This window comes from Centroberyx affinis, unplaced genomic scaffold, assembly GCF_046629955.1.
Source record: "Centroberyx affinis isolate AG114_WGS23_722 - 3 ecotype Tasmania unplaced genomic scaffold, CSIRO-AGI_Caff_v1 ptg002079l_1, whole genome shotgun sequence".
Classification (NCBI taxonomy): Eukaryota; Metazoa; Chordata; class Actinopteri; order Beryciformes; family Berycidae; genus Centroberyx; species Centroberyx affinis.
Genome location: NW_027280407.1, coordinates 18,221 through 41,699, shown reverse-complemented (window position 1 = coordinate 41,699; position 23,479 = coordinate 18,221). Strand labels below are relative to the sequence as shown.

The 23,479-nt window shown below is 41.6% G+C and overlaps 3 protein-coding genes across 4 annotated transcripts; 1 reads left to right on the top strand and 2 right to left on the bottom strand.

The window, feature by feature from the left end:
• Positions 1 to 336: 336 nt before the first annotated feature.
• On the bottom strand, positions 337 to 13,569 carry papolg (poly(A) polymerase gamma). The gene is made up of 24 exons (XM_071531423.1): positions 13,284 to 13,569; positions 12,349 to 12,507; positions 12,015 to 12,081; positions 11,742 to 11,823; positions 11,108 to 11,217; positions 10,747 to 10,800; positions 10,368 to 10,479; positions 10,037 to 10,126; positions 9,406 to 9,544; positions 9,189 to 9,261; positions 8,772 to 8,892; positions 8,336 to 8,420; positions 7,869 to 7,922; positions 7,445 to 7,564; positions 6,714 to 6,823; positions 6,227 to 6,348; positions 5,907 to 6,070; positions 4,693 to 4,793; positions 4,054 to 4,262; positions 3,793 to 3,876; positions 3,646 to 3,705; positions 3,322 to 3,425; positions 3,112 to 3,212; positions 337 to 2,811 (listed from the first exon to the last, which is right to left on the bottom strand). The coding sequence occupies exons 1-24, from the start codon at positions 13,298 to 13,300 to the stop codon at positions 2,636 to 2,638; spliced, it is 2,514 nt and encodes an 837-aa protein (XP_071387524.1). The 5' UTR covers positions 13,301 to 13,569; the 3' UTR covers positions 337 to 2,635.
• Positions 13,570 to 14,479: 910 nt separating this feature from the next.
• Positions 14,480 to 16,694, bottom strand: hcar1-3 (hydroxycarboxylic acid receptor 1-3). 2 transcript variants are annotated; one of them, XM_071531429.1, is made up of 2 exons: positions 16,589 to 16,694; positions 14,480 to 16,013 (listed from the first exon to the last, which is right to left on the bottom strand). In XM_071531429.1, exon 2 carries the CDS (start codon positions 15,921 to 15,923, stop codon positions 14,916 to 14,918), a length of 1,008 nt encoding a protein of 335 aa, XP_071387530.1. In that variant the 5' UTR covers positions 15,924 to 16,013; positions 16,589 to 16,694; the 3' UTR covers positions 14,480 to 14,915. The 2 variants fall into 2 exon arrangements, with proteins under 2 accessions (XP_071387530.1, XP_071387531.1); XM_071531430.1 differs by having other exon boundaries at positions 14,480 to 16,006.
• A 5,278-nt stretch (positions 16,695 to 21,972) lies between these two features.
• LOC139654382 (transmembrane protein 229B-like) lies at positions 21,973 to 23,448 on the top strand. Its single transcript, XM_071531434.1, has one exon. The coding sequence runs from the start codon at positions 22,422 to 22,424 to the stop codon at positions 22,938 to 22,940; it is 519 nt and encodes a 172-aa protein (XP_071387535.1). The 5' UTR covers positions 21,973 to 22,421; the 3' UTR covers positions 22,941 to 23,448.
• Positions 23,449 to 23,479: the final 31 nt, after the last annotated feature.

Sequence of the window (23,479 nt, the reverse complement as noted above, 5' to 3'; positions counted from 1 at the left end):
CTGAGCAGGTATCTCTGAGTTTCATCAAGTTAAATTTAAGACTGGAAGAGCTTTTTAATGCTGCTTATGAAATATGAGACCGATTTTGCACACAACCGTGAAAATAAAAACTAAACCCTATCAGTATATAGATCTGCATGACTCTGCAGAAATCTCACCAGAAAAACACAAACTAAGACATAAAATGCTGTATTTAGCTGTATCAAAGACCATTATGGCCTTGAGTTTAGACAATGGAATTGAAGACATTTTAAGACTTTCCCAGGATCTGCAGACAGTCTGTGACAAAAAAAGAGTTGACCAAAAAAACCACAAATGGACACCGGCCTAGGGTTTAAGGGTTTAATGGGTGTAAAGGAAGTGATAAACACATACAAAAATACCCTCTCAATACATTTTAGAAACAAACATCTAAATGACCTGTTTTGTTAAATGTTCCGAACAGCAAAACATGAGATGTCTGAAACAGAGTGGTGCAGATTTCATTCAAAAAAGACCTACCTGCTATGAATGCTATAAAAAAAGATCACATGGTACAAATATGCAAATATAAATAAAGTGATAAGAAAACCCCCAATAATGAAGAATAAGCCTTTTTGAAAAACGGATGCTTTCTGTACATTTCGTTGGGGAAACTGACGCTGGAAAAAAAAAAAAAGAGCACCCCTGTGTCCCGCTTCTCCAGCTGTTCCGATGAAGAGGGCACCTCATTAGCACTTTACATGGATGCAACAGCATTAAGTTTGGTGTAATAGCACATGCATATACCAATCCTCCGTGCTGAAATCCATACAGGATGATGCCCCGCTTCAAGAGGAAACGCTGCAGAGTCGGGGCCCCGAGTCTCCTGGCCCCCGCCGTGACCCCAGGAGATGCCTTTTAAGAGCCTCCACAGGAGGCGCAGAGGGTTAACACCCAAAACTAAGGGAATTCTCTTTCTCTCGCCACCACTCGACACACGAAACAACCACGTATGCGTGCACGCTCACACACACAAGCACGCTCAACCACATACGCATGCATACACACACATCAAAAGCTTTGAACCATTTTCACAAAGCACCACAAATCCAGCCTTGGACATGGAGGAGCTCACAACCAGGACCTCGCTTCGACACGACGCGCCTTAGCGGCCGTCGAAGCCAGGCTCAACTGCTGTTCCGATTGAAGGGAAGGATCGGGAATTTTGGACCTATACCTGAAGCTTCACTCACAAACAGACCGTGTTGAACGGGACCTAGGGGTCAAGCAGTTTGTCAATCAATTTTATCAGTTTATCAATCACATAAAAGCATACAAAACTGATCTTCAAATACTTTCCTGTGATCATCTAAACTGTCTACACCCATCTGACATCTATGTAGGCTAAAACAAACCGTCACAAGTATTTGCAGCTGATATTTGACCTAGCTGTGGTAGTTGCTGTAGGAGAGTGAAACATCATGAATAAGTTCAAAACCCCTCAACCTTCCCTCTTAATCCCCAAATGAACAAATGACGCGTGAACATCCCATCCAGGTCAACTGCACTGAAGCTGCACTGGACAGAGGGCTAACACACTGATATGGTTCTTCTAATGTTCTTATCCAAGAGCTAAAGAACAATGAAGGTGTTCTACTGCACACTGAAAAGCTTCAGACCCATTCCATTACGTTCATGAAATGTGTGAATGTGTATTGCAGTCACTGTTAAGGATAATTATTCCTGCTCTTACCGGCACCTGAGAAAAGGGCATCTACTACCTTTGCTATTAATCCAGGATCTGGATAATATGGTCGTCTGTGCACTGCAGCTCCAATATGGAACCTGGAATCCTCTTTGGGTTGCACTGGTGGTCCAGAGTCATGGTTGTGATGTCTGCCATATCCAAGCAAACCCCCAGTAAATCCTCCCTGCAACTGTATCCAAACCTATACAGTGTTTACAAAAAATATTCAGGGCTGGAGACAATTTGTTTTGGACAAGCAGTAGAGAAAAACAAAAAATACAATTTTTTAAACTTTTTTTTCTTTTTAGATAATAAAAACTACAATAGAATGGTCAAAAGACTTAACAGTGATCTCTCGCGGTTTTTTTTTTTTAAGACAAAAAAATTATGTACATCAACATTTACTGTACAGGTTTCTGTTCGGAGGGGGGGGGAAATAAACAGCGTATTCCGGGAGTGTGTGTAGCAAGCGTGGATAAATGTTTAAGGCCGTTTTAAAATGTGTTAACAGGAAAAAAAAAAAAAAGAAAAAAAAAAAAAAAAAAAGGAAAATGAAAAAAGAACGACACCTCATTTTCCATCTGTTTTGTGTACATTTTTAAACAGTGTGGGGGAGGGGGAGTTAGAAACTACCGGCTTTAGTTCTCATGTCAGATATCTCCGTGTCTGAACTCGGTGTTGGGATGAGCGCCCTCTGGCTTTGGTGAGTGTGACAGAGGGTGCTGACAGGGAGGAGGTAACCTGTACCGAGAAAGGTCCCGTCTGACCAACCAACTATCCATTGGCAAACCGGTAACCGTCGGAGGAGCTTTGAGGTGCGGCGTCCATCCCGCTGCTTCACACTAAAGACTGACCAACGTCTGGCTTATTGCAGAGCCCCGCCTCCACACATCCGAGTATCTATGCATCCAGTCTACAGTCGTGTGCTCAGGCTATGTGGATTCTAGCCTTCTCGGTCTCTTTCAGCCTCTTGGCCTGCTCCTCCAGCGAGGGGGAGTGGGGTCTCTTGGAGGCCGCTCCGTTCATCGGGTCGGCCCCTCGGCTCACTAATGTGGGGATGGAGCTGCCGACGGGCGCGGCCACATGTTTGGACGCCGGGTGTTCTACAGAGATAGGGAGAGGACAACGGAAATGGGTCTTGGTGATCAGCACCGCCATCATGTTATTTACCAGGGATGATGGTGAAAGAACAATTCACAATTTACTAGCAGTACTGAAATTAGAACAACTGAGACTTTCGAGAACAAACTAAGTATTTATTAGACCCCCGGTTTTCCATGATTGAGGAAGAAACGTTTTTTTGTTTTTTTTATAAGTGCAGATTTTTGAAAGGTAGAAGAAGATCATCTTTCCCATGGAAAGCCGGGGGAACTAATTCATACCACTTCTTTCTCGACACTCACTTGAGCCAATGACAGGAATGGACATGCCTTTTTCTTCGCTGGCAGGAGGGGTGTCGGTGGTTAAGGAGTCCTCAAACACTGGCGGCTTGGGAGGGGTGATGCTGCAGGACAAGAGATCGAAACAAACACATCAGAAACACAACCGAAAACACCTGAGTATTTTACCTATAATCATTTGTCCAGATGGTGCTGTAAGGCGGCTGCGCTCACTTGTGGCGGTTGAGGGCCAGTTTGATTGAATTCTTCACCACACGACAACTGTTGCTGGCCGGGAGGGGCGAGGAGGCGTCTGGCAGCTCCATACTAGGAAGTCTCTGAGATAAGGAACGGTGACACTATCAGTCCACACAGACTTAATCTACTCTGTGGTTTGTGCAAACAATGAATCTCAAGTCCAAGAAATTAGGTGCTTTACCAAAACCCAAGTCCATCAGATGGAAACAAATGACACAACTACAATTAAAAGTCAACAGAGAAACAAATCAGTTAGAAAATATCTCACACAGGCTTAAAGATTTACAAAGGATGAATTACCTGTGTTCTTGAGGTATCGATGGTTGGAATGGGCTTAGCCTTTGATCCGGAAAGAGCAGTCTAATGGGGAAGAGACAGAAGCCAAATGTGAGAATGTTGAATGTAATCAGTCCACAGAGTCAAGAGTGCAGACAGAACGACACCTACAATATTGGGTCCATCTCCTTGTGTGTGGAGGTCACAGGATGGTGGGTATGGCTCTTTGAATGCAGAGTCATCACTGGACACCACCTTCAGTAAAAAAAAAAGAAGAGAAAAAGACAGCCTCAGGGACTGAAAGCAAAGATCAGCAGAGAGGTAGACATAATGTATATTTCCAGGCCCACAAAAGATAAATTCTATGATTTTCCCCCATGTTTTCTCTGTACTGTGGGACCCTGGACTTTGAGCAGTAAACAGCCTCTCTACCTCTGTGTCTTTGTGCCTCTTGGCCAGGTCCTCTTGTGTAGGTGAGTGTGGTCTCTTGGTAGGAGCTCCGTTGATGGGACCCTCCAGGCCGTTGGGCGAGGGCTCCTCTCTGGGGCTGCTGGCGGCGTTGGGCTTCACATTCCCGCTCACCACTGTGGGGATGGAGCTGCTGGCTGGTGGCGAAGGGGGCTTCGCTTTAACCGCTGGCTCTGTAGTGAGAGAAGGACAGACAGAGAAGAGAAGGGATCAGGACTATTAATCCGCATCTTTGAGATGTTTAAACATGACTGGCTTTCTACAAAGTTATCAAATCAATATTCCATCTGTTTTCCAGATCTTATGTTCTTTACTGGATTTGAATCTTTTGGTGGGTGTTTAATCTAATGTATGCTGATAGTGGGTGGGAAATAGGACTGTCAACTAGACCATCTCACTCTGTAGATGATTATTGCTCACAATAACAAATACTACAAAATGACAGAGGGTTTACAGTAACATACCCAACAGACATATTTTCTATCTATCTTCTATCTTATATCTATTTCTTTCCAGACTTTACAGATCAGTGTAGGAAATATGATAGGAAGTGATTGTGTATTCAGATGCCTATGTAATAGACACTAGAAGAATGAGACTCACTTGAGCCAATGACAGGGATGGACATGCCCTGGTCTTTAGCAGTTGGTGAGGTGATGGACGGCAGGGAGCTGTCCACAAACAGAGGCTTGGGAGGGCTGACGCTGCAAAACACAGAGAAGAAATCACTTTAACACATTCATTCACTTCATGTATTTTAGGCATTTGGTGTATATCCTCTATCCATAAGTGCAAAATCTTCTTGATGCAATAGCTGTGTATGCAAACATCACTGAACTGCAAATGTGTGTATATGCGGTTAGGACTGTGTGTTCCTCTGTGTGTGTGTGTTTAAGAGTGTTATGTATACATGAGCAAAATCCTTGTAGCCGTTAGTTCACAGTAAGATGAAACATTAATGATCCTCAAGAGGAAATGAGAAAAAACAAGTGCAGTCTCACTAAATGCTTAGTCAGTGGACATTCCATTCCCTGATAGGACATGGTTCAAAGTTCAATATGAATTTTGTGATCGGACCGATCGAACGCACTTGGGCGTGTTCCAATTCGCTGCCTGTCAATCAATGACCAGGAGCAGTACAATTACGTGATAGAAAAGATATTTTTCAAGAGGGAACATTTCTGGCAACCAGATGAAATAACCGACGTGGGAGCAGTAAGTGTGTGTGTGTGTGTGTGAGAGACAGAGTTGAGTGAGTCCTAGGGCTGGGCAATATATCGATACTGTTCTAGCTGTTCTATTATTTGCCTTTACCCACTTAGTCATTATATCCACATTACTGATGATTATTTATCAAAAATCTCACTGTGTAAATATATTGTGAAAGCACCAATAGTCATCCCTACAATATTGTCGTAATATCGATATCGAGGTATTTGGTCAAAAATATTGTGATATTTGATTTTGTCAGTATCGCCCAGCCCTAGTGAGTACTATGCAATACATCTCTATACAGAGATTGTGTTGTGTGTGTGTGTGCTTCAGTGAGAGAGCTTGGTAGATATATTTAATCAAACTGATCACTTGGATAGATGTAATTGCACATAAGTAGAAAATAGAAGATCAGTTCTCTACACAAAGCCGAAAAAAGTATTTCTTGCAGCACGGAGGTTTGGAGCTGTGGTACAAGACATTTTTTTGTATCTGTTTTATGAACAGTTTTTCCAGTATTACAGTAGTAGTACATGACAAAAACTAGAATATAAAATATATAGGCCTATACATAAATGCCGTCTCCGGGGGTCTCCTCGTCATACCTGTCGTCTGTGTCTGAGGCAGGCTTGGAGGGTTTGCTGGTGGGGGTCGGGGAGCTGAAGGGAGTCCCTGAGTCTGTATCTCTGGAGCTGTCCAGATGACTGCTGTCCAGGGAGATCCGCTTGGAGCTCCCTCCGTTAGAGCTGCGGTTCAACTCCGCTATGCTCTGCATTGAGGAGGAGAGATTTAGGAAAAGGGGGTAGGAGAGACAGAGAAAAGTGAGATGAAGAAGGGCGAGCAACACTGAGACAACAGTTAAGAGGTTCAATGATTCAAATGATAATGGTATTTTCTGCGTAAGATGCATAGGAAGATAGCTTACCCTCTTCTTCTTCTGCACCAGCTCGGGAGGAAGGTACTGGTGGAGCTGTTTCTTCTTCACATGCGTCGCTTCGATCTTCATCCCGTCCTTTAACATGTTGATGTTGTTGGCTTGTCTGTACACTGCAGGGAGCCATGGGACATAATGCCATTTTGAGGTTCAGTGATTACTGGCATGAATGGACATGCTTTGGACCTTGACTTTCTTCTGAGTGTAGGCCATTTTTTCCATTTGTACTCTTTTGGCACTTTCGGCACAGTATTCCCAAATAATGCTTAGTGTTTTAACCTACTTTGTGTACCAGATGGACATCAGGACAATTCATATATGGTTACCTAAGCAGTCGTAGTCACAGAAAAGTATAATAAACTGACTTCTAAATATTTTCATGCAATTGTCTAAGCTTTCTGTCACTGTATTTTTCTGGGTAGCAAACCACTTCCACATTCGACCCCGGGCTGTTCATAACATAAATGACAGGACCTACCAGTGTCTGTAAAGGACTGGATGTCGTATGTCAGGTCAATGTTCACGCTCTCTGCATTCTCCACTTTCTTGAAGATGATCCCGATGAACCACATGGACACAAAGTCGTTCCTGTTGGGACAACAGAGAAGCAGCTCAGCAAAAATGATCTGAGCTAAAATTCAATGTTTCTACCTCACTAGTCAGAAGTGCTAAAACCTGAAGACCATTAGCTGCATTTTAAACATTATTAAATTATATTGTGACGAAAAGGCTGCTAGCGGTGTGTGGGTTTAAACAATTTCCTACATATTCACATTTGAACCAGCACCTGACTGGATGCGTATATAAATATGGTCTCTGCTCTCCAAAACGCTCTATACTTTCTAAGTCCCCTGGACCGATTAGTTTATAAGTGTTAATTGCAGACCAGAGGCCTAAAATTGAGTTTTTGTTCCTGGGAAATTGGCAATAGCCTCCTGTTACCATCTGTTAGTGATGTTAGAGCAAGTCAATAGCATATAAATGCATACCCTTACTTTCAAAGCTGCAATCAAATCACAGCTGCAGTAATAAGGACTTTTGAGAATAATGGTATCATACGGCATTGGCAATTTCTCAGGAACAAAAACATAAGAAAATCTTTTTGAATGTCCTCAGAAGGGCTTTGATTAATGATTGGTAGAATAGCCCTTTTACAATCCTGAAACATCCTATTAAGCCTGTTCTATGCATGGATAAAATTGGACTCACTCGTTGCGGTTCTCCTTGGACCCGGGAAAGGACTGGGGGTTCACATGGGCCAGGGTGATGTACTCATTCCTCTCCAAGTTTCCCACCAAGACACGGATCTTCGACTCCACCAGACCAATCCTGAGGGAAACATCAGGGTTTATTCGCAGAGCTTCCAGTGTTGCCAGTTTTCTTCTTAGTATTGCAGTATTGTTTCTTGGTTATTATAAAAATACTTTCTTTATTCCATTGTTTGTATGCAACATCTGCTATATGTGGACCCTAAGACTAATTTAAGAGCAATAGCTTCAACTAATGGGGATTCTTCACACTAAAATGAAGAATAATGAAAAGCTGCTGGTTGAGTTGAAATGACTTGAAATGATGATTCATTGATGATTCAAATCATACAGGACTATGTGACCTTAAATCCTCTGGCACTCACCATTCTAAATGGTTTTCTTCTGTGGATGCACTGGCAGTCAGAACAATGTAGTGCCTGCAACAAGCAGAACAGAAATTAATCTTAAGTAAAGATACAACAAATCTACAAAAGAAAAGTCACAGATTCACACAAGTGTAGGTGAACCAAAGCTAGAGGGGCACTCATGTCGGCTACACAGATTCCCACCCAAACCACTGTGATCAACCGCTATACAAATAAACTTTTTGAACTCATTTTGTATTTTTGCTAGCGTGTCATGCATTTGGCAATGCTAACGATCACATATCTGACTGTCTCTGCAGACAAAATGTTAAGAAAAAAAACTTTGTAAAGGCCAGGCTTACAGAGAGACTGGCAGCATCACAGTAAGTTTGCTATACCCTGAAAGTTTCCTGATGGCCCATGTGTATCTACATCTTCCACTCATGTCACCTTGGTTAACAAAATCAGACAAGATGAATACCTACTTGTACTTTTGAAAAAAGTTGGGTGGCTCGAAGAGTTTGGACCATTCCGCTTTCCCCTGAAGAATCTCATCTGTGACGCTGAGACCTGTTCGACACGGAGGGAGAAAGATGTGTCAGGATCGACAATGAAACAGCATTGTGTCACTTTGCAAAATCTAAACCAAAGATGGAGACTCATCGCTGCTGGAGACAGCTCCGGTCTCTATTAGCAACTCTGACCACCTGCCACTCTCTAATGTGACCAAAACAACAGACATTATGTTCCGTTACCACTAATAATTTGACAGCCAGGCTAATAGAGAGCCATCATGCATATCTCTACTGATGACACGATGTCTTCACAATATGTTCAGAAACATGCTTGTTACATATTAATTTTCACAGCACATTCCCAAATAACTGAGGTTTTCTGACTGACACACTCAGTTTTACATACCGTATTTGAACTCCTCACTCATGATGGTACGTGTTGATGTGGACACATTGTATGTGGAGTTCTGCTGGGGGTAGGCAGGCGTGATGATGGGCATCAGGTGGTATCTGTCAGATGGGTTCACCTAGGGACGAGATTGGTCACATAGCAGGAATTAAGGCTTTCACCCACCTTACTGGCTGAGGAGGACGATTTCACACCCACACACTCAAAGGCATCACAAAGCCAATGGTGTACATCCCACACACACACCATCTTCTGAGCTACCTCCAAAAGACCAACAAACTCCTTCTCTCCTAAATCAACATATGAGCTCTAACCAGACAGTGTTCCCTGTGCATGCATAGCCATGCACATACAAAACAGGAGCTGAATAACATTCAAAGACCCACGCTGAACCCCCATAGACTTGATACTCACTCTAGGATCCCACACTGGCAAATTCAGATTACTGTCTTCAGGCTGTTTCAACAGCACTGGATTCGGCCACTCCCTGCAGAAAGGAAACAACAAATGTAGCAAAGTGAAAATAAACCCTTAGATTCAGATTTGTCAATTTTGTCCATAAAGATGTATGTATAGATGATGGAGTTGTTCAACAGATAGATAGGTATAACTGCAGGTGCTTGGTCCTCACCATTTGGAGAACACCAGGAAGAACTTGTGGACCAGTGTGGCAGCCACAGCGTTGGGGTAGAGCTGGCAGGTCCTGGCCACCAGCATGGCCCATGACACTCCACCCAGAAAACCCAGCATGTTGGAGTAGATCCCACGACCTGCAGGCACACAGCACATTACAAAAAGGTGGTGCCATCTTAATATTCTTAAAAAAAGGTTTTTATGGTTTTATGAAACAGTAGTGCATGGTGTCAGTTTGTCATGTAAACAAAAATGTGAGACACTTGTCAGTGGTGGAGACTTCCTTAATTCTATACACAGCTTTGTAACTGCCACTTGTTGAAAAATGTATATATTTTGTTAGCTCTCTGATGCGATTATAACAACAGAAATTGTTTTTCTCTGCTATTTCTGTCTTTTACATATAAGGAAATGTGGGAAATGAGATTTTAACAATTTGATGGTTTGCATAAGAATATCACACATTTCTCCAGAGATGTTGGGTGTCTCCAACAAGTGGTTAGGAAGTGTGCAAATAATGAATTGACTTTTGTTGCATATTTTAAACTGAAAATGTACAACAGAAGAACATATAAAAAGCCGTTACAAAAGTATCTCTGACATCCCAAGAGAGCCTAACATCCACTTACGCTTTGCCCAGAGTTTGATGGCTCTCAATGTCAGCCTAAAATTTTCTTTGTTTGGCACCAGGTACAAAATCTCATCAGTCACTCGACAGCCTGTTTTGAGGGGAAAAATATCACAAACTTTAACAAAAAAAAAAGTATACCAATTATGAATCACATATTACATCCTGCCAACAGTTCCCATCTTGCATAAATGCTCAGTCAGAGGAAGCCAACTACTGCTGTACTTATTGTACGTCACTCTGGATAAGAGCATCAGGAAAATGCCTTAAGAGTAAATATAAACATCTCCTCTATTGTACATGTGCTGTCCAACAGAAGCCATGTAGAGTACCGTTAAGGCTGCGGATACAACGGATGTCCAAGTTTCTCAGGATGGAGTCTCCCCTCAGGTCCAGGTTGTCTGGAATGGACTGCAAGGCCAGTCTGGCAAACAGCAGGTCAATCTGGTCACAGAGAGAGAGAGCAGCATTGAAGAAGCATATACATTAGTCACACGGCTCCTTTAGGGCAAAGGCACAGAAGCACCAAGGTCATAGAGTCAAACACATTCAGTACTAGGATTAAACATGAAAAACACTGGGTACAATAAAATTATGTTGTAAGCAGTGGTTATCAATATGCAGACACCAACATCACGGAGCGTGAAAAATGTAAGAATTTGTCGGAAATATGTAAACAATATACATCACTTGGACCTCAAGCTAACTTACCTCTATTCCGTCAAATTTGAATTTTATCACTGGTACAAAAGCGTCCTCCACAGCCTGGAAAGCACAAACAGAGGCAACATAAACAAATCTGGAGCCAGGCCAAGTCACATGGTTCATTGGCACTATCATGGTGGGAATTTAACAACAGTCACCAGCTAAATGTTGGTAAATTTTTGATTTGGTGGGACGTTTTGTCTACTAGCTACTACTAACTGACCATTGTCTGGAAATCCTGTTCCATTCTAAAAATCTAGCTGGTTGGTAAACTTGAAGTGGCTGGTGAATTCTAGGATTTAGGTCACTTTGGCCTGTAGAAAATTTAGTTTCCTGCCCTGTGCTGTCGAGTCTGGAGAAGACTTACCCTCAGGTCTTTGATCTCTTCGTGCTGTTTTAACTTCTCAAAGAAAGACTGGAAAAAGTCAGTTCTCTCTACATGGCGTGGAGCCACACACAAGGCATCAATATCGGCTCCTGCAACAAATTAAACAATGTTTTAGTAACTTCTATGTAACAAATTACCAATCTATTTATGGAACATGTTATGGCCACAGTAAAGCCTAGGTCAGCTTAACGTCCGCTCAGGAAGCTGTTCACACTATGCAACGGGACAAAGATGGTCGCCACACTGGAGACAAGGGATCACATCTACCATTCAAAAATGCTTATCCATTCACCCAACAGTTCACTGTAAATATAACTACATGGTACAGAAGCTACAGTTTACATTTAGCCTAGATATCCTGTTCCCAGGATCACTCTCAGATTTCAGTTTTGGCGCGTTGTACCGCTTCACACAACAGGAGCCCGACTCGGCTGACAAAATCAAACAAATTGTGTCAGGCTAATGATAGTCCACTGTCTTCAGCCTGTTCACACTACAGGATCATCTAAAAATCGGCATCAAAATTGTGTAGGCTGACCTAGGCTTTAGCTGCATCCTCATAGGTTGCCAAGCAAGAAAAAAATAAACATATCAGAAATGTGATTAGAAATACCTTTTGTGTGCACTCCAAGACGGTACGAACCAAATGTAAATATCTTGCCCCCTACATTACTTACTGCTGATGGTGGAAGGTTCTGAGGAAGAGAGAAGCACATATAGAAACGCCAGTATGACTCTTTTCAACTTAACGGCATACAATACATAGCTTGCATTGAATTGTTTTAGTATTGTTTACTTGACAGTCATCTTTAAAGACTCCATACTGAATCACTTGATATTGTGTTTACTCTTCTAACAAGGCAGCCGACATTCCAACAGCACCTACCTTTGACTCACTGATCTCTGCTATCCATTCTTTAACAAAGTTATTCAACTTCCCAAGAACTGCAAGTCTGAAAGGAGAAACAACTTCCATCAGGTGCTACATTTACAACTCAGCGCCTTCACCAATTATATAATTAGAACCATCAGAGACTGCACAAATCATGCATATCAATTTCAGTTCTCAATTTAATTTCAAGTATGTGCACTGGAGCAGCAGGCTTGCAAACACATGTAGGATTGCAGCTGTAGAAAGTATGCAGTCAAGAATGGATATAGTCAAGATGCCCAATGGATGTGTACAAGTAAGTGTAACATTATACTCTGTTGATCCTCACCTGTGGTTCAGTTCATCTTCATCTTCAAACACCCCAAATGGTTTCATAGCATCACTGAGCTTATTGGTGTATTGGTGGTCTATTTCTCGTGGGGGTGCATGGCTAATGGCAGAGGTGATGCCATAGTGTTTCTGAGGCTGCTGCCCGCCAGGCATGGTGCTGTAACGGAAAAGGAGCAATACATGAAACGCTGAAAGCTACCAGAACAGGAAACTTATTTTCACGTCAGACAGTTTTCACCAGCCACAATGATAAAAATGACTCAAAACTGGCGATTGGTTACCAGGTAAAGTAGCTGGTAGAACTAAGAAACTTATCAGCCACAGACAAAATTCGTCAGGTTCTGCTGTTTGCTAGTGTTATGCTCCTATCCCTGCTGTTGCCGAGTACCCAGATGTAAACACTGACTTGTTCTGACAGCAAGGTGCTTAACTTCCTTCATTTAAAAAGCCAGGCGCACTAAAGATCTGTTCAACTTCAAATCTGTGAAGAGAGTTCATCACTAATGCTAGCCAGTGGGAAACAACATCGTTGAAAATAGTTTGTGTAGTTAACCCGGGCTAGCGGCTAGCGAATATTAGCCGCGAAAGGCTACAAACAGGTTGGAAGCGCTAACGGACGGTGGCTAATTTAGCAAGCTAGCAGACATTAGCTGGTTTGCTACGGAAGAATGTCACTTTCCGGTCCGACTGATTTAAATGGGTTGTCATTTTTGCAAACAATAACGGACATTCTTATATTTTGTTAGCTAGGTCAACATTATAGATATCCCACAACCATCAAGCCAACTAGCTAACCAACGGTTGCTACAGCAGGCCTTGCTGGGTTGTTGTGATAGTTTGCTAACGTTAGCTTTTTAGCCTATTCTTTTGGAGCCCCTTCAATGCGACCAAATATGCTCACAAGTGGATGAATATGCCACATGCATCACTCACCTTGACATTTCTTTCATGACACTCTACAGAGCTTGCACTGTTTTTCCTGCAGTAAACCCGTATAAAACTTGTAAAGTCAGCCAGTGGAAATGAAAACAGCCTCGACCTGATTATAACAATGGTCACTTTCCAGAAAGCAGTTCAAACCTTTCCACTGAACCGGAATCACTTCTTATAAGATATAAATGTGCAATCTTGGCAGAATATACATATCGAATTTATTTAGTGCCGCACGATGAAATATTTAAACACCTAAACACACCTTTAATTGCTGTTAGGACTTTTTTTTTCCCCCAAAGTACAAATCTAACGTCGTGATTCGAGGAACGGTGTCAGAGTCGGTTGAGCGGTCCTCCTGTATCCCATGATGCTGTTCGCGAGAAACTATTGTAGTGTTTTGTCACTGCCATCTAGTGGTTGGATCAGTGAATAACACCCAAAAGTCTGGCCAATTTTTATATATTTATTAATTTGTGAGTTTGTTCATCATTTTGTCATTTTATCCGTTTATTTTTTAAAATAAGATAAAATTTAAATTTTCTCCATGTGGAAATTAGATTATTTATTTATTTGTTTGCTTGTTTATCTATCTATCTATCTATCTATCTATCTATCTATCTATCTATCTATCTAGTTATTTGTGCAATTTTTATAAGTATACATATAAAACCAATGGTTTGATCACTGTTGGTCAACTGAATTTGTAGATTTTCACATACTCAAATGTAAGTATAGGGCAATATTATTCTCGAAATACTATACATTGCCTATAAATGACTAATGAACAGTTAAAATTAATTTAAATCAGCTGAATCAGATTCCATTGTGATACACAGACCTGTGGTAATCTGTAAGACTAGACCAGAATTAGGGTCATCACACAATGTCTGCCTCATAAGGTCAATTCACTTTCATTTCACTCTCACTCTCACTTTTCATGGCAAGCGATGGCGGCGTAATGTGAAAAGGAGTGTGTATGTGTACTTGTTCAAAACCCACATCACCTGCCAGATCAGCCATAATGTACAAGAAAGGGCATGTCTGAAGAGCTGGAATGTAGCGGAATTGTTTGGTAAGCAAAGCAAAGCAAGCAATCACAAAATCTCCACACTCCCAAAACCAAAGGAAAGAAATTCTGCCAGGAGATATGTATTTATTTATTTTGCTTTTATGAAGGCAAAGACTTTCTTTATCCCTTCATTATCATAAACACACATATCATTCCTATCATGAACACACACACACACACACACACACAGTAGGTTAAGAAATAAAATGCAATAATATAATAATATAATAATAATGTCTGTATTGAAATTGTATTTAATTATTTGTTGTTGTCAACCCTGAATGTGATTTCCTAGACTAGTTTTTCCTAGACTGAATCACAGTTTACTTTTAGCTGACATTCTTATCCACTGCATTACAATGGAGTGAGCAGGTGGAGGTTGAGTGTCTTGCTCCAGGACCTGCTCTAAGGATCAAACCTAAGACCTTGTGGTTACAGAGCAGAAATCTCACATTGTGAGTGAAGAAACCACAGATTCCTCCTATATGACATCCACTCTCACACACTGTCCTCTTAAATGTCTACTGACAAACTTTTCTCTGCGAAGACGGGCTGGCTTTTCGTCATTCCGACGCCCTTGAGCCCTCGTTGGCTGTGCTGCTGTGGCGTCTCACCTTCATCTCCGTCCCCCTCAAGCGGCTGATGGAGCTCTTGAGGGCATCGTGAAATATGGAACTGGAGAAACAGTAGATGACGGGATCCAAGGCGCTGTTCAGGTAGGTGAACCCGATGGACAGGCTGAAGAGCTGGGTGATCAATCTGAAGGAGTCGCAGTCCTTGGGACGGAAGTTCTTGACGTACATCCCGCCCAGGCCCGTGACGATACCCGGCAGGAAACAGATGTTGAACACGGCGACGATCACCCCGACCGTTCGGATGGCCCTCCGCACCACCTTCTGCCTGCCCATCTGCCTCTGGCGCAGGACGCAGAAAATCCGGACTGAGCAGAACAGCAGCAACAGCAAGGGCAGGAAGAACTCTCCGATGTAGACCGCATAGTGCAGCTTTATCACCGGAGGAGGGTCCTTGTAGGAATTGAAGCTCCGACACAGGGAGTTGTTGCTCCTCTTGTCGAGGAGGTCGATGGCCAACAGCGGCACCCGGAGAGCCATGACGACTGTCCAGATCAGGCCGGCCACCCAGCCCACCTGCGTCATGGTCAACTGGTTGATGCGGTGATACGGGTGGACCACCTTAAAGTAGCGATCCACTGCCACAGCGGTCATGAAGGCGATACTGCCCGAACGGTTGACCGCCAGCATGAAGAGGTTGATGCGGCACCAGGCCCCTCCGAACACCCAGTACTCCTCGCGGAGGAGGTTGTCAATGCGGAAAGGCACGCTGATGAGGAGCAGGAAGTCCGCCAGAACCAGGTTAAAGAGGAATAGAGTATGGGTCTTCCAGGTCTTCAGGTGGAAACAGAAGATCCACAAGGCCACTATGTTTGTGGGCAAGCCCACTATCATCTCAATGATGAGAACGGGAGGCAGGACGGAGGCCACCAAGTTTTGGGTGGCTTGGCAGTACATGGTGTTTGTCTGATTCATCACCTCTGGGACACCTGAAGCCATTTCAGCTGTTGTCGGAATACTGTCCGATCTCTTACAGGTTTCTTCACGACTCCTTATGTTCACCAGATCTTAGAGGGTATGCTCTTGAAACTCCCAAAGAGGAGAGAATGAGAGAGAAAAGCATTTTATTGCTCAGTTATTTCATGGATCAAAAAAATTGGACAAGCAGGATGTGTGTTTGTTGATTGATTTCCTGCTCATACACGCTATCTACTCTTCTGGTGAAAAGATTTTATCCAAGCCTCTTCCGTATGAACTGAACATCCCATTTCTGCCACATCATAAGGTCCTTTCAGAACTGTTCAAATTTGTGATCAAATATGAGACACTGTGTCTTCTAACAGAATCAAAACTGTGCTCATGGTGTTCATTCACATCTTACACACCATTCTCTCTATTGAAAGTTTTCATATTGCAATGCTAGTGATAAGGAACACACACATGAAAGTGAAACCTATGTAGGCGAGTTCTACTTGAAATGTTATTCTGCAGTCTAAAAGTATTTTAGTAGTGTAAACTTGAAAAGGATGTGCAATGGATGTGCAGTACAGGATGAAAAATTTCAACTTTGCACCATGATAAGCAGAGTCATGCAAGTCACTGTATCTGCATATACATATAACAACATTAGTTTTTAGAACTAATGGAAAATCATTTGTACTCACCAGTTGCCATCTATAGTCAGTAATGACTAGTTTCAGAGGGCAAAGTGTCCCATCAATGTATTTAACTGACGTTGTTGTCTACTCTTAAGTGTGTTCCGTGCTTTAAGGCGCCTCTAGCAGTTATGACACAAGATCCTTGAGATACTCTCTTTATTAAAGCTGACTTCCTCTGAGGGCTGGCTGTGACAGAGCCAATTCTGGTAATTTGAGACCACGATCATCAAAACAGGCCTTTACAGCACCTTCATTCAACATGTTGCATCAAGAATCTTTCTGTTGCTCTAAGTGATCCTTATGTAAACTGTATCCATATGTGACGCATATCAGGGAATATTGAGTTGATAGTGAAAGAGTGACAGTTTTGAGTGAGTTTGACTTAGTGGGAGGAAGGCATTCAATTAATTTCAAATCCATTCTCAGGTTTCGAGGCAGAATGGTTGCCGAAGTGCTAAAATCACACCATGGATTTGGTCTGTGGTATTAAGTACACATGCACTCTCACACCGCATTAAACAGCACAATGATTATTGTGATGAGCATGCATGCAGGAATCAGCAAAACAAAGTACTTGTCTACAAGGACACTGTGAACAAGAGATAGTTAATCATGACATCTTCATCGTTTTCATAACAAACTTTAATTCAACATTTTTTCTTGGCAGATTCTTCTTCTTGTTAGTCAACAGGTTTCTGGTTGAATCCCTGGTACTGTAAGGTTCAGCAGTTAAGTTAATTCATATATTTCGGTTAATTTACTAAAAATATATTTACAATGTTTACACAGTTAACTATTTACATATTTATGTTTACACAATTATTATTTACACATTTACATGTTTAAATCTTTACATCTGCATCTTTAAAACAGTTGCAATAATCTGCTGAATCTACCTCTGTGGTTCCCTCACATTTAGTTATCTGGCCTGAGTTTAAGTCCTTGCTTCTGATTGGTTAGTTCAGACACATGGGAGTCAGAACAAGGAAGTGTTGTGGTTGTGAAACTGATGTGTGGAGAAAAGTAAAGCGTTGCTTAAGAAGTTATCCGTCTCCATCCGGCTGTTTCTTCTCATTAAGAGTGATCCAACCACCACCTATCGAACCCTCACATTACAGTACTAACAGTGCCTAATCCTGCCAAAGTGGCCCTGATCAAGGGTGCCTAATGCCTCATGTATATGTTTGTCATCCTGCTCCAAGCTCCAGTGTTGAAAATTAGTTTACATTCGCTAATAGGCTTTGTTGCAACCAATGTTTCCTTGCAAAAAGTTAATTATAACTATCATCATATTGTCATCATCCATTGACAATGTGGATAAGGCTATATTTTCTTATGCTCCTCACTTCACTTCATCTCATCTCACTTTACCTTATCTCATCCCAACTCATCTCATCTCACCTCACCTCATTTTACCTCATCTCAGCTCACCTCATTTTACCTCATCTCATCTGACATCACTGCATTTTACCTCATCTCACCTCATTTTACCTCATCTCATGTCACCTCATTTTACCTCATCTCATCTAATCTCACCCCAACTCATTTTACCTCATCTCATCTAATATCACCTCACCCCATTTTACCTCACCCCATTTTACCTCATCCCACCTCAGTTTACCTCATCTCACCTAATCTCATCTCACGTCACCTCATTTGACCGTGTCTCATCTCACCTCATTTTACCTCATCTCATCTCACTTTACCTCATTTTACCTCATCTAATCTAATCTCACTTCACCTCATTTTACCTCATCTCACCTCATTTTTTCTCATATCATCTCACCTCATTTTACCCTGTCACCTCATTTTACCTCATCTCATCTCACCTCACCTCATTTTACCTCATCTCACCCCATTTTACCTCATCTCACCTCACCTCACATAATCTCATCTCATCTCATCTAATCTCAGTTCAATTTGATTTGGTTCAATTCAATTTAATTCAGCATACCATACCAATTAAACCTGGTGATTGATGAGTGATGTCTGAAAAGCAACTCTACAAAGAGTTAGTAACTATTTGACCACTACTGATCAGTGAATGTGCTCAACAAATGTGAAAGGTCAGCTCCCTGTGTTCTTTGTGGAAGGATGCAGATTTCCCTAACCAAACATTATCTCTTTGATGATGACTCTGAGCACTACACAGATACACACACATACACAGTCAAGCCAACTCAACTCACCACTGTGTGTACAATCAGACCTTTGTTGACTCGATAACTTCATGGTCCTTGACAGCGCTGTAGTCTCCCTCCCCAGCCCTCCCAGTGTGTTTGCTAGAATCACTGGACTCTGATCTAGAGGTCCGCCATTCATCTCGCCACTTTATTATCGTACACACTAAACAAACATACAGGGCCTAATAGTGGCACCATGTCAGGACTGACATCTGCTTATCTACACAGAGAGACTTTATGGCACATTGCATAGACTATTTTTATACACATGGAGACACTGTATGTTGTGTATGTGTGAAACTATGGGTGGAGCTAGACATCCATCTTCAAGTGTTAGCAGCTTCTTTCTCAGCATTTCTCTCTAAGCCCTGCTGTGTTTCATGGACATTGCTGTCATCCTTGTAGTGTATTCCAAAATTGCATCCTTTATAGCCAAAGCTTTTTTGTAGTTACTTAATCTCTTACAGAGGTTTCAATCATAGAGACATTTTTAACTCCTTTAAATTCCAGAATGAGCATCTCTAAATTGTAGCTGAGACGTTCATGCTTCAGCAACCAAAATGGCCAGACATTTATTAGTGAAAGGCTAATAATGAATATAGAAAAGAGGCTTTAATTCAATTTGCACATTACATCAAAATGCAAAACCTAAATATACTATACTACAAATACAAACTCATGCAAAAATATTGAATTACATCTGCATGAGGGTACATATCTCAACATGAAGCCCATAATAACTTTGCCAATAGAATATATACGCAAAATTATGTTTGTGTCATGTATGTGCATTAATAACCTTTTGAACCAGGTGTTTCTTCGCTAAGAAGAAGTGCTACAGTTACATCATGTCCCTGCTATAGACATCAATAATGATTTGGATGTACTGTAGTGTGAATTGTACATAACTGAAAGAGGAGTGTCATCTATCAATATGCTTATATTGTTGAGCAGCTTCACTGACACACCCAGCTACTGTTCTTTACTGAGAACCCGCAGACTGATGCAACACATGGCTCAAATACAGCAGAAAAGGGAGCTTTTTTAATACAGACTCAGTGAAGTTTAACTCTCTGACACACACACACACACACACACACACACACACACGCTGATGCACTTATTTGTACGTGCACACATATACACACGCGTGCTTAAAGCAAAAACACTCACACAACAACAATTTCCCACTGTGGGATCAATACTGGTATTACAACTACACACAAACACACACACACACACATTACTTTTTTCTCAGGTGGTCCAGGGTTACTTCCTGCGTCTCCCGCTCAGTTCATGACCTCAGCCTGTAACAGAGACATCGCTGTCTCTCTCTGATAACATAGAACAGCTTAATGTTTAGCCCAGGATCCACACACACACACACACACACACACACACACCACACACACACACACAGACACGCAAACACACAGGGAAGCAGCAGGATTAAATCCAAAGCCACACAGATCCATATGCTGCCCAGGGATGGAGACGAGAGCACTGCATGTGAGGAGGACTCCAAGTAGCGATGTCCAAGGTGAGAACTATGACCATTAATGGCACTAATAGATCATGTTTAATCACTGTTGAAGGCCACACAGCGAGGCGTAATGTGGCATTTACTGTCACTGCATCTTAATCTCAGTTGTAGTAAATCAAGTTATTGTGAGACTATTGTGAGACCATTCCAATACATTTTCATTTTGAGGAATTACTCAAAAATGACCAAAGCAATGACAGTGACAGTCACTGAGTTGATTTGTCATTCACAAAGCTGCATCAGTACATTTTCCGATGCAGAGTGAAAACTTGTTGAGGATTCTCCAAGCCTTTAATCTGTTAAACTGGGCTATTAGCCTGGTAATCCACATTAGAGCGTGTCTTCCCTGTGAAAGGAAGGACGAACATTACTTTAAACACTGTAGGTATTATTATGTGGGGGAAAACATGGGCACTTCCACTTCCAAGGAATATTATGGTGTAGTGGTTAGACAGACATGTAGCAACTGATAATGTAATAATTGCCAGGTGATGTAATTACTTGTCAAAGTATCATAACATGTTAAATGCATCAAAATTGTAGTGAAACCTCTTAATAAATTGCTGGATAATGTAATAACATCACATTATCACATTAACCAACGATTATTTGTACCTAAGGGGATTATTAGTTCATAAGGGGTCTATTTTAACTGATGCGCTATAATAGTATTATAATGTAGTAACTCAAATTATTACAATCTTCTAAATCTTATGATTTAGAATTCTGATTATTACATCATCAGATAAAAATATGTTAAATATATGAAGTAATAATCACCAGTTTATAATGTGATATTATTATATGTCATCTGGCAATGTATTACATTAACAGATTTTACTACGTTTTATGTTATTGAATAATGTGGATTTTTCAGTTTGTTTTCATCACATATCAAATAATAACATGAATTTCTAATCTTTTTAAAACGCTCAACATAGAAAAACATGCAATAGGCCTATCAGATATTGAACTCTGTCCTCTTGTCAACAATGAATGTTTTGTTGACTGAGTAACTTTTACTCTGAGTAGTTACTTTTTAAATGATATCGGATATTTTGGCACTCTTTCCACCCATGAAGTGTGGCGGGATGGATGACAGCAGCCATGTTATTGGGTTTATCAAGTCATGACACCTCCAGAAGGCTCAGAATGAAAAAAATAAAAATCCCTGCTTGAGTGCACCTCATCAAGGGTAGAGGTTAGTTATTCATTTCTTCAACCTTATTTTCTATCCCTGTCCAGGTATTCAAACCGAGGAGCTCTAACTTTCAAGGTCTCACAGTCTAGAATCAAAATTCTACGATAAACTAAACATCATGATGATGACAAGATGATTCTGCTGAGGTAGACAAACATAGTAGTGGCTTTTGCCATTATCAGTTTATCAAGTGTAGCTGTTTCCTTCCTCTAGTTCACCAAAACACGTTTGTCAGACAGTTTGTTCGAGGAAAAGATTTGTTTTTCATGTTTCATTTCTTTTCATTTCACATTTCTGCTGTCCTTCTGTACCAAAGAAAAATGACTCACTTGATTAGTGCCTTGTGGTAATTTCCCTGGGTGTGATGCTTGTTACATAGATTTGGACGTGGATAAATGTGATTGTTGAAAGAAGAAAAGGTGACGCTGTTGCTTGTGGAAAATTACACGTTTATATGCACAATGGTGGAAGACAGCAGACATGTCTCTCTCTTCAGTTCTCTATCATCAAGAAAGAATATGAGAATTGTAGCGCACTGTTCAGCTAATTTCTTCCACAACTATAATTTACAGGCCTGTCACCCATACTGGTGAAAACAAATAATCAATGTGGTATTGATATGTCAAGTCAACTGTATCATTTACATTTTGCAACAATGCAACACTGTCATGATTGTGCATTTCATATTAATATTCAGCTGCAGAATAGATTATCTTCACAGAATATATTCCACATCCGTTTCAGTCGTTTCAGTGTTCAAGTTCCTCATTTCAATATCTCTAAAATACAGAGAATCCAGTCTGTAAAAGTGTTGTCATTTTGTCAATGAAGGACTCAAGTTACTGCAGCATTGGTTTTTCATTACTTTGTAACAAAACTCAATTTGGGCAAAAAAAATGTTAAACAGCTGGGATGAAGGTATGTTTTTTACATCATCTTGTGCCAGGGGCCGGTGAGGATGAGGAAGCCCCAGCGGAGCCGCACGGCAGCGGGTCGGGCCGCCCTCTGCCCCCCCTGGCTCGCCTGTACGTCTACGCCCTGCACGGCTGCCTCTGTGAGGTGGCCTTCACCGCCGCGTGGGACTGGTGCCACACCCGGGACGGGAGGCTGGCGGGACACAGCAGCCTGTGGGCGCTGCCTATGTACGCCACCGCCATCTACCTCATGGAGAGCCTGAGGGCCGGGCTGCTGTCCCGGCGCCGCCCGCTGGCCGCGCGGCTGCTGGCCTACACCCTGTTCGTCTACCTGTGGGAGCTGAGCTGGGGGCTGGGGCTGAGGCTGCTGGGGGCCTGTCCCTGGGACTACTCGGGTTATAGGTACAACCTGGCGGGACTGGTGACTCTGGAGTACGCGTTGCCCTGGGCGGTGGCGTCACTCATCGCAGAGAAGCACGTGATCAGGAACACGCTGAGGATAAGACTGGAGAACTGAACTGAAATCGGTCTATCCAGTCAGACAGCATTTTATGGTCATATTTTCATGAAGATATTTTACGTGTCATTACACCTCATTGTAACTGAGTTTTTTTTTACATTTTGTTATTAAAAAGCTGGTGAACACACTACATCTACCTGAGCTGTGTTACGTTAAATCTGTGTTCAACACTTTTCAATGAAAAATCAACACTAGATAAAGATAAAATTATGTGTTTTTAAAGCATACATCTACCCTAAAACCAAATTACATATTATTCCCACATTCTTAAGTATTTCAGAATGATAAATGTAAGAGATCCAAAAAGCAAATCTGTGAATCCTTTGTTGGCGAGAACTTTTTGTGGACAATGCAACAAAACCTGAAACAAAACAATATATGTTCATATTCATAAATATTGATCATACTGTCCATGATCATAGGAATAACACACATGAATATATGATTCATGTGTTTTACAGTGGATCTTCCCTTCATGGGTTAAAAATGAGTTATTTGATCCCTGTCTCCCAAATACCCACACCCATTTCTGGAAA

What these genes read in the sequence shown, in the direction of transcription:
- papolg (XM_071531423.1), bottom strand. An exon ending in TTCCTGGTGTTCTCCAAATG is followed by an intron (nt 9,262 to 9,405) that starts GTGAGGACCAAG and finishes TCCTTTCTGCAG; the next exon opens with GGAGTGGCCGAATCCAGTGC. An exon ending in GAAGAAAACCATTTAGAATG is followed by an intron (nt 7,565 to 7,868) that starts GTGAGTGCCAGA and finishes TGTTTCCCTCAG; the next exon opens with GATTGGTCTGGTGGAGTCGA.
- hcar1-3 (XM_071531429.1), bottom strand. Translation starts at nt 15,923, where the DNA reads ATGGCTTCAGGTGTCCCAGAGGTGATGAATCAGACAAACACCATGTAC.
- LOC139654382 (XM_071531434.1), top strand. Translation starts at nt 22,422, where the DNA reads ATGAAGGTATGTTTTTTACATCATCTTGTGCCAGGGGCCGGTGAGGAT.